A 10511-nucleotide genomic window follows, 5' to 3' on the forward strand; every position below is an offset into this window, starting at 1 on the left:
TGGAGTACTTTAATGAATAAATAATAAACTTTTTGAATTTCTGCTTTGGTTTTCCCTTACTAACAAGCACAGGACACAAGTGTCCCCTCCTGGACACTGCAGCCCAAACTGGAGTGGCACATTTCCAGGTACACTCCACAGGGCCAGAAGGACCTTGAAGATCGTCTGACCTCCAGCACTGATGAGTCTAAATTTGATTGAAATCAAGGCTTGTTTCATTTTGGGTTTGTGCCCTCAATTACTGCACTCACTATGAGCTCTTTTTCTGACTATTAAATCTGGACAATTACAGGCATGAAAATAACTTACGCTCCAATAAACGACACATTGATTTAGCAGCAGTTCCTTTTTTTTTTTTTTTTAGGAGAATATTCCTGTATTTTTGAGTGTGTGTAGGACATTCTTACAAGTACTCTAATAGGCAGGCTCACTGGATTTTTGGAAGAAATTAGTGCATTTTTAGGAAATGTAAGATGAAAGGCTAGCAGCGCATTTTGAATCTGTTAAAATGAGGATTTTTCCTAAATGCGGAATTCAAGCACATGCAGTCAGGGAAGAGCCTAGAAGCATGACTAATGGATTCAATCAAACACTAATCAACACAGCTCAGATGTCCAGTATTGAGTATCAGCTTTTTGCAACAAACAGCAAACAATCTAGAAGCTAAGAGGGGCTTGCAGGCATTATTTGATGAACAATTTTACCTAGCAAATCCATTCAAGAAAGGTCAGATGATTCCAGGAAAATGAGAATAGCATAGGGAACAAAGTCATCAAATAAATTATTCACCCAGTTCTATTGATTACTGTATTATCAAAACAGATTATATTTTACAGTTACCTGGATCTGCTGCAATAAATTTTTCAGCTGAACTAAAAATTCTTTAGCTTCCTTTGCTTTATCTGATACACCATTTAAAGCCTGAGACAGCTGTGCCTGCAAGGGAGAAAAAAGGAGGAGAAAAAAGAAAAAGTTAGTGATAAAATGCAAATGTTTTTCTTAGTAATCCTTGGATTTGATTATTAATAATGTGCAAAAAGTCTTACATGTATTCCTAATTCCACAAAGTGTTTCTGCTAGAAAAGAACAGTTAAGATTTTTACTGTAATCAGATTTAATGAGGGTGAAATATGCATGTGGGGGCAGTCAAGTATTGTGTCTGCACATTCCACTTTATTGCAGCAACTTGGTAAGTCAAACACCTTTTTATAAAACAGCTACCCACGTTTATAAGGAGGTAGTAGTCTTACACTTACACAGTAGCATCTGTCATGCTGAAAAATCCCCAAGTGCTTTCCAAAATGACACTTCTTTTTCATCCAAGTCTGAAATCTTTATAAATGTGGTAGATCCTAACAAACCTGAGATACACTAGGACTTTGAAGACAAATCTGCCTTCTCAGACTTCATAGTAATGTCCCTTGGGGCTCCAGTTTCCCATGTTCCAACTCAATAAATGGGTGAATGTTTCTGCAAAAGTTGGAAGAAACCCTTCCTCTAATTTTGACTGGTAAGGCACATAGAATATGTCTTTTTTAAGTCCACACTCTAGGCCTGACCTTCCCTTTCCTCAGCCAACACGTGAGATCCCTAAGCTGAGCCAGAGTCTTGTCAATGAACTTTGAGCACAGGAAGGAAAGAGTGGTTTTGCCCCAGGCAGACCCAGTGTTGCATTTTAGGGTCCCAGTGTCCTGAGCTGGAGGATGACTGTCACAGTGATTAACTCCCAGTCAACCCCAAATTTGTGCAGGATTTTCTGCTCCAGATGGATCCCTGTAAGTCCAGGAGTCCCAAGAGGATTCACTAAGTGTACTCAAAGAACTGGCTGGTGCCATTGCGAGGTTCTGCACCTGGGATGGAGCAACCCTGGATGTATGTAAGACAGGGGAAAAAGAGGCTGGAAAGTGGCCCCTTGAAAGCACATTAGTGCTAAAATCTAAATGTGAATATGCTTTACAAAATTCATTCATTACAAATGTAAGGGGAAGACACATTACTGTGCCTATTTCTCAGTATTTTAATCTCTGCTGTTTTCTTACACAAACCCTTGTAAATGCACAAAAACCTGAAATGATATGTTTGATATTAACACTACGGGAGGCCACAGAAGCAAACTCCAGGTCCATTAAAAAATGTCTGTTTTCTGCAAGACCAGACAATCAGGACTTGAGGTCAGCCCTGCACAGGCTGATCACGTTTGCCAAAGTTTGAAGTTTTTGATCACACTTTCTTTTCCATTCACAGGGCACATCTGAGCCTTTGATTTGTCAAGATGACACAGAACAAGGTTAAAGCAGCACATGACAAAGCAGATGGGGTGTAAGCAAGAAAGAAATAGGTGGCAGAAGCATTATATTCTCAGTCATTGACTGTCCTGACCAAATTGTCCCAGGGAGGAAAGGGTTCCTTTCTTTCAAATCAAAACCTATGGTTGGTCCCAACAAAAGTAAAACTTCCACTTTCCCAACATCTGCCCCAGCTCTCAAATCATCTCAAAGTTCATTTCTCCACATCAGAAGAGACAAAGGCAGTATGTGGGCATCACAGCAGCTGTAGAAAACCACCACACATGAATTGTAAGCAGCATATATACCAATGGCAATCAGCACAGTCACTCCTGGCACACTCCCATCACTGAGAGATGCAACAGAAACTCAGCCATGTCACTGTCTAAAGGGCTCATAAGCAAATTGATCTGTTCATTAAAACCTGTGGTTGCATTAACTTGACTGCAGCATGAAGCTGAGTAGAAGGCCAGATTTCCATTTGTGAAACCCATTTAGAGATAATAGCCTTGTTTTTCCAAGCATTTGTAAAAGATACCTTGCAAATCAGAGGAACTTAGTCATGCACTTCTCATTAAAATCAAGTGGAGCTACATGACTAAGCCCCCAGTAAACCAACCAAGCCATAAAAAATGTCCTGTACACCCAGAGCAATCTTTCATACCACAGAAATATTTATTGTAAACCAGACTGAGATGTAACAAGCTCCATTGACTGGGACAATTAATAACTCCTGACAAAAGGTATTCCACCTGGTGTTATCCTCACTTTCATACCTGGTCTTGCAACCTATAATCTGAGGGCTGGAGATGGAGACCAAGTTTCTATTTCCACCAATTACAGGAACATAGAGATCACAAGGGTAAGTAATTGAACCCAGATGGGCAGGGAAGACCTCTCATTTCAGAAAATGAACCAGATAATGGCCATGTCCTTTTTCAACCAAACAGTTCATGCTCATTTAGCTTGCCTTCCCTCCATCTCTCTTCAGCAGCAGATTGACTATTGATTAGATAAGCTTGTCCTGGTGTTGAATTCTCATAGAACCCACATGTTTTTGGGAACACAAGGCTTTAGGTCAGGAAATAAAAGCAGGCATAAGGATTCCCACACTAGCCTGCCTGCCTGCCCTTCACAGACAGATCCAGCTGTGGATGTTTTCAGCATTTTGGTACATATGTATAGTTAACCCTTTAGAATGGGCAGAGCTGAAATGTGTCCCACATCATTCCTCATGTTCACAGGTATGAATTCCTACCTAAATGTGATTACACTACCACTGTACTTGCTAAGAAAACATGAAAGGATTAAACTTCAACAGAAGACTAAGAGTTTTTCTTAATAACCTTGAACTGCTGGTCCAGATGCACTTTTTAGGCAAGTGAATATAATCAAGTCCAGCTAAACCAGGGGATTTTCATAGATTTGTGCCACTGAAGTCGTATTGTCATTTTACACCAATTTTACTTTGTCTGTAGGAGAAGTTACACACAGCAGTGCAATGGGGAACCTGCACCACTAACAGGGGCCAACCAGTCCAGTCCAGCTTTGGTATCAGCATTACAGCTGAGAGTGAGGGCACATTTCCCTGCATGGCCTGCAGCACTGCCTGGACAAGCTTTTACACTCAGTAATTTGCCACTAGGTCACTGTAATAAGGCCCAGACAAAGGAGGAGCCAAACAAAGGGCTAACACAAGGAAGGCTCCTTGGGCTAAGAACAAACCTTTCAGCTGCCTCTACCAGCCATGCCCGGAGCATCTGCAGAGAACACATAAGCCTTAAATTACCTTTGGCAAGCCAGTCAATGTAAGTAATTTATGGTTTGGACAAAGTAACTGCAGGTAATAAACTTGTAGAAATTGCTGTATCAGAAAACTATTTCTAAGCAGAAGTATCTAATTCCAAAACAATTTATCTGAATGAATGTGAGATGATGATTTAGGCTGCCTGGCTACACAGTTCCATTATATTTATTTTGTGACAAGCACATTTTTCTGGGAAATATAGTATTCACAAGAGCATAATTTCAGAGCCCCCAAATTACTTAATTTTGAGGGTATCTTTTCACTAGAATTTTGACATTGATTGAATATGCAAATCAAGAGAAAAACAATGTTCTGTGATACCTCAGTCCCAGAAAAAATTGCAGTAAAAATACCAGCCAAAGGGGTTTTTACAATATTTGACAGTGGGAAAGAGACAAAATTATTGATTCTGAACTTTGATTAGACTGGACTGTCATGTTCCAAAAGGCATCAAACAGTTTTAACTCAAGGTAGACCACAGTACATCACAAGCTGGTCTGTCATGCCCTCCAAAACATCAGCCAGGTATGAACTGTGAACTCAGACCCTGCTCATCAAAACAACTCTGCTCAGAAGTGGATTCTGACACTGGGGTATGAACAGCAGCTGCAAATGTTTTGTCTGCAAGAGAACTGCTCTGCACAAGCACTCATCATGTTAGGGAGGAATGATGGCTGAGATTCAGAACACTCAAAAAAACACTTCCAGAAGTTTGTCTTTCTTCTTGGATGGTTCAACAGTGCAGATCACCCCAAGGGGCATCTTGTTTGGATCTTACAATAGAGTGTAGTTTTTTTGTCTTGCCAAATACCTCAGCCTATCTTGTGCTGAGCCACTCCATGGCTGAGGGGTGATGACACCAGTCTTGATTTTGACCTTTCCTGCAGTGTCTGAAAGGATCTCGCTGTGCTTTCTTCACTGCTAACTGCAAGCAGAGAGTGAAAAGAAGGGAATCCTGCAGCCAGCAGAGCTGGTCAAGTGCTCTTTGCATAGCTGTGGGAGAAGTCCTTTAACCCCAATACAGCAGGAAGCTCCAAAGCATTGTTCCTCAGCTCTCAGGTATTGAAGTCTCCTCTCTAAGTTCATATGTATGAGCTAATAATTTCTCCAGGGTCCATCACTCTCAGCAAGACAGAACTAACTTCGTGTATTTTTTCAACTTCTAAGGCCGCGTCTTGCTCTTTATTCACAGGTTGCAAAGCCCTATTTTTAACAAGCAAAGCACGAGCAAGTGACCCACCAGCTCTCCCAGACCTCACTAAACCCCTGTGTAGCCAAGCAAATGGCTCTGACCTCTCCACAAAGGAATCCAGGGAGAGGTAGGGAGCATCATTGCAGGGAAGCAAGAATCAGACAGTGACAATATATGAATCAGAAAAAGCTTTACTTGTCCCTAGTCCCCATCTACAATTCCTTATTTATCTCTACAATATTTTATTTATCATGAAAATCCCTCCAGCCATTACTCCTGGCTTCTTTGGGAACCAAGTGGGAGGGGAGCTCTTTAAGGCCCAGGAGAACACCCAGTGTCAATGATCATCTGTACCATGCTTTCTTGTCTACAACGTTTGGGTGGCTGTGGGCCACTCTCCCTCGCTGACATACAGTTGTGGCAGCTTGCACAGAGTCCTGGATGAAAGGGAGGTGGTGAAAGGAAGGAACAACCACCCTGCTCCTCACAGGCAGCTGCTGCCACTGAGAGCATGGGGAGGCTGAGGACAGGATGCCCAAGGATGCTGTGGAAGGCAAACAAGTTGGTGAGATGGACTTGCTAATTCCAGCTATCTGCCTGAGACCTGGTGGAACCTCAGTGGTCCAGGTGAGGCCAACACCAGAGGGAGTCTGGGTTTTCCAACCCTGAGCAGAGACTGCGGGGTCAGCGGGAAGTCAGAAGGGCCAAAAACCTAGGAGCACCATTCCAAAGGGAGAAAAGTCTGAGAGGATGATGGACATGAAGGACCTCATGTCTCACAAACTGCAACCCGTTTTTGGGGCATTGGGATGCGCAGACCACAGCGCCGAGCATCACCCCAGCTCTGGGCATCACCCCAGCTCCCAGCCGGCCGTCGGCACTCACCTTGTGCTGCTTCCACATGGCTCCCAGGGCCTTCACGTCGTGCTTGTTGTGCTTGCCCTCCTCCAAGCACTGGTAGCAGACGGGGCTGCGGCAGCTCACGCAGTACATGCTGTAGTTCTCCAGGTCGTGCTCGGCGCACGTCGGCAGCTTGCGGCCGCCGCCCGCCCCCTTGCCTCCGCCGCCGTCCCCGCCGCCGCCGGGGGCGCCCGGGTGTGCGGGCGGCGGGGCCAGGCGGTGCTTGGCGAAGGGCCCGCGGGCCGGGTGGCAGCGGAGCTGGCATGCGGCGCAGTAGAGCACCTCGCACTGCTCGCACAGCACGGCGGCCGGCTCGGGCGGGCTGCGGTCGCACAGCTGGCACTTGGCGGCGGCGGCGGCGGCGGCGCGGCCCTGCTGGTAGCGCTGCACGATGGCCTCCAGCAGCCGGTTCCGCTGGAAGCCGCGCAGCCCGCGCTGGTCCAGGGACGCGCTCCGGTGGCACTGCGGGCAGGTGAGGGAGGAGCTGGCGGGGCCGGCGCCCCGCGGAGCCGCCGCCGCCCCCGGGGGCGCGGGCACCAGCGGCAGCACCCGCACGCCGTTCGGGGACTTCAGGCTGGGCGTGTAGGAGCCGTAGCCGCTGTCGGTCTCGCTGTGCAGGCTCAGCTTGTCCGCGTGGTCCCCGCCGCTGCCGCCGCCCGCCGCGCTCTCCGAGTCCAGGCAGGCGGCGGAGCCCGCGGCCGCTCCCGGCCCCGCTCCCGGCGCGGCGGCGGGCGGCGCGGGGCCCCGAGAGTGGAGCAGGGGCGGCAGGTGCTGCTCGCTCTCCGGGGTCTGCACGGCGATGGTGCGGGCGCAGGGCAGGCAGACATTGTGCGAGCAGGGCAGGATGATGGGCTCCCGGAACAGCGAGCCGCACACCGGGCACTTGAGCTCCTCTTCCATGGCCGCGGCGCGGCTTTGTGCGCGGCTCCTCAGGCGGGCGGCGCGGGGTGGCCGCCGGCTGCCCCCATCCCCCGCGGCGCCCCCTCGGCCGCCTCCCTCCGCCCCGGGCGCCGCGGCGAGGCCGGCCGGGCTCCGGGCGCCGCCGCCGCCCCGCGCCGTTCAGCACCCGCCGAGCGCAGACAGCTCCGCACGGCCCGGCCCGAGCCCGGGAGCCGCCCCGCCGCCGCGGTGCGCCCGGGGCACGGACACGCTGCCCGCCGGCCGCGGCGCGGGCACGGAGCGCCGTGGGACTGTTTCAGCGGTGGTGGCATAGAGTAATAATATATGGGGAAGGGAGGCGGGGGGCGGAGGCAGGGCAGGAGTAGGAAGGGGCGGGAAGAGCCCTTTCCAGCAAATAAAGTGGTCGCTCTCTCTACGGCTGGAAAAGGCTAAAACATTTTTTAAAGGATCTCCACGCAGCGATGTCTTCATATGTTTAAATAAAGCCATTGTTTGGGTAGGAGATTGAACGCAGGCGGGGTTTCGTTATCTCTAGTAGCTCTCTCTCCCGTCCCCGAATTAGAGGAGGATGCTCACCAACAAACTACGCTCAAATCTCTCCTTCGCACGGCTCTCACCATGCCGGAGCACAACCACGATGCACAAAATGTCAGGCGCTGACAGAGGGAGGGATGAGAAAGGGGTTAAAAGGGAAGCACGAAGCCCAGCTACGAACACTGTGGCTGGCGGGGGACGTGCTACATCGCCCCAGCTCCCAGCCCTGTGACCCCAACAGGAATCTGCCGCGAAGATAAATCAGGAATGACAGCTGAGAGTTTATGAACTGAAAATAACCACCCTTAGGAGAAAGAAACCAGCAGCGGGAAATCCCCCATCTGTTTTGTTTACATATGCTTAGCGTGGATGTAGCAGTGGTTTATTTCATAGTGAAGAGATTACATGTAAGAGTGATTTCACTGATTTTTATTATTGTTTTTCGTCAGTCTTGTTTAACAGCCACTACCATACTAAGCTCAATTCTATAAGCATATCCTAATTTTTTGTTTGTTTTAAAATGCAAACTGGTCTTTTCAGAACAGCTATTTAAAAAATGAAGAACTGAGTGGTATTGAATGAAAAGAATTTAAAAAAAAAAAGAAGAAAAGAAGAGATAAGGCATTAAAACATAACATTTCCCAGTAAATGACAAGGGGTTTTGTGACACTGGTTAGGAAAGGGTTTTCTAGTTTCAGGGTTTGCTTTTGCCAGATTGTTAAAATGGTTGATGCACAGAAAAGGAGGAATGGGGTCAGAGAGCAGGAATATATTAAAGCTTCAAATTTTTTTCAGTCTTTCCTCTCTGGAATTCCTTTTTGTATCTCGCCCAGCCACTCTCATGACAAGCTGAGGGGGAAAAATCCCCAAGGGGTTTAAAGCTTTTCAGCTCCCCATTTCAGGGTGAAAAGCAGCAAGTTTGGCCTCTGGCACAGAGCAGAAACAGACATGACCCACATAAACCTGCCTGTCATCTGGCTAGGTGTCTTCTTCTTTTATGTGACCTCTGTTCTGAGATTGAGACTTTCTTGAGTGTGTGTTTGGGCTACCTCCAGCCAGAAACCTCAGTACTGCAAGAAGTGTTCTGAAACACCACTGATTTCACAGCTACCTTATGCTACTGCATAGTAAAGAAAAACCCGTGGGTGAAATTCTGTTATCTTCATAGTGGTTGTTCTCTGCTCCGCCATCTGTCAGCAGAAGGAGTGAATGTACTCTAAAGATTTCTTCCAGACCTATAGGGGAATCCAAGTCACATATTTCAAGTCTATGTTCAAGCCATAATCCTAAAGGTAATTATGAAGGCATGGTAGCTTTTTCATGGACTTTTGCCTTCTTTCTTTACCTGTCCTGTGTGGAAGGTGACAATGATCATAACATGCATAATAGTAGCATCAGGTCTGAGACATCAGAGAAAAAATGAACAGACAGGTAAATGGTGGAAAGGTATGAACACCAAACCTGACCAACTGCCTTTATAGCTGCTTTTTAGCTGGGCTTGCAATTTCCAGAGTTCTAATGCACTGAATTTTACATATCCATTTCCAATCTTACTCTAGAGTTTATGTAAAATCCTAGAATCGTTGGCACTTGACATGGGAAATGGCAAGAAATACACCATCTCAGAAGCACATTCTCTTTCAAACACAACTTTTCTTCTCTCCTCAAACCTGACTTCACCTGAGAGTATATCCCTATAGTAGGTGACATTTGAAATGGAGCTTAAAAAGGTGATCTGTTGTTTTCTGTTCTGTGGTGTGACTTTTACATCATTCAGGGTCTTTCTAATCTTCTGAGTGAGTCTGAAATGTTAATGCCCAAGAGAGCTATGGCTTTGAGAGCAGGGAGAGCTATGCTTGTTTACCTGTCCTACTGGTCCCAGGACAGCCCTTGTTGCCAAGGAGTTGTAGAGTTTCCATGCAGAAACCTTCACCCCCATGGCACCAGAGACTGCTGCTGGAAGTAGCACCTACTTTAACAATATTCAATGCTCTGATGAGTTTAGGTTGCACAGGATAGGTTCTTCTCCTTATGGAAAGCATTTCTGTGTATAACTGCACTGCTGCTGATGGAAATGAACAGTAAAAACATCACTGTAACACTGCTCCAGGGGTCAGAATGGAAACTGGTCTAAGAGTTGAGAAATGTCACTGAGCTTGAGCAGACTGACCTTGGAAATACTTACTCTTCATGAGGAACACATCCCACCAAGATAATTCCACTAAATTTAATGGAACTATTAATAAAGAACTATTTGGTCTGAGCCTGGAAGAATTGGGCCTTTACTATGTTTTGTAATCAAGGCATTATTATAATGGCTATGATCCCTATTATATTTTCATCTTTTTATGTTCAAATGAGTCTTTAATCTGTTAGAGCTGTAGCAGTGTATGGATAACCTAAAGACCCTATACTGGCAGTCCTAGCTTTGATCTTCATTTTAATACATCAGTATCACTAGTATCATCCCCTTAAACTATTTACCCTTTGTAAGAACTTATTAGCATCTTTTATATCCCCCCAATGGGGAAAAGAAAGACAATGAGGTTTATTTATAGATTTACATTTTAAAAAGCCATAAGGCAAGTTGTGGTACAACCCTGCAGTAAGGAGAGATTTGATTAATCTTTCCTCTCTTGCTTTATTGCTTTTGCCTTCTCATTATGCTTGTTGTGACATTTTTGTTGACTTCCTTTTCTTGTACTTTTTAATATTTTATGTTGCCCTCACACATTAACCTGTTTCCTGGTAGTTTTCCTTCTTTCTTTTCTCATTTTTTTTCCTTCAATAGCTGTCCACCAAGGTAACTTCACTTTTTTCAGTTTTCTTCTTTTACCATTGCTGTTTTTCTCCATGGGGAATTTTTTGATTCCAGTATTCCAACATCGCTTCC

General features: G+C 46.2%; 1 protein-coding gene across 13 annotated transcripts in view; it reads right to left on the reverse strand.

Annotated features, from left to right (window-relative positions):
- The window catches only part of TRIM67 (tripartite motif containing 67), a 34868-nt gene extending 27729 nt beyond the window's left edge, over positions 1 to 7139 (reverse strand). For 8 of the 13 annotated variants that reach the window (XM_054279660.1, XM_054279664.1, XM_054279663.1 and 5 more), the window contains exons 1-3: positions 6951 to 7139; positions 6170 to 6848; positions 841 to 936 (exon numbers count right to left, since the gene is read on the reverse strand). In XM_054279660.1, the coding sequence (XP_054135635.1) occupies positions 841 to 936; positions 6170 to 6848; positions 6951 to 7084 (909 nt within the window). In that variant the 5' untranslated portion in view covers positions 7085 to 7139. Of the gene's footprint in view, positions 1 to 840; positions 937 to 6169 lie in introns of all 13 variants that reach the window. The other 5 variants (XM_054279665.1, XM_054279662.1, XM_054279656.1 and 2 more) reach the window with 3 other exon arrangements.
- Positions 7140 to 10511: the final 3372 nt, after the last annotated feature.

Source organism: Melozone crissalis, unplaced genomic scaffold (genome assembly GCF_028551555.1).
Source record: "Melozone crissalis strain CALT ecotype California unplaced genomic scaffold, PUWL_Pcris_2 ptg000027l_1, whole genome shotgun sequence".
Lineage (NCBI taxonomy): Eukaryota > Metazoa > Chordata > Aves > Passeriformes > Passerellidae > Melozone > Melozone crissalis.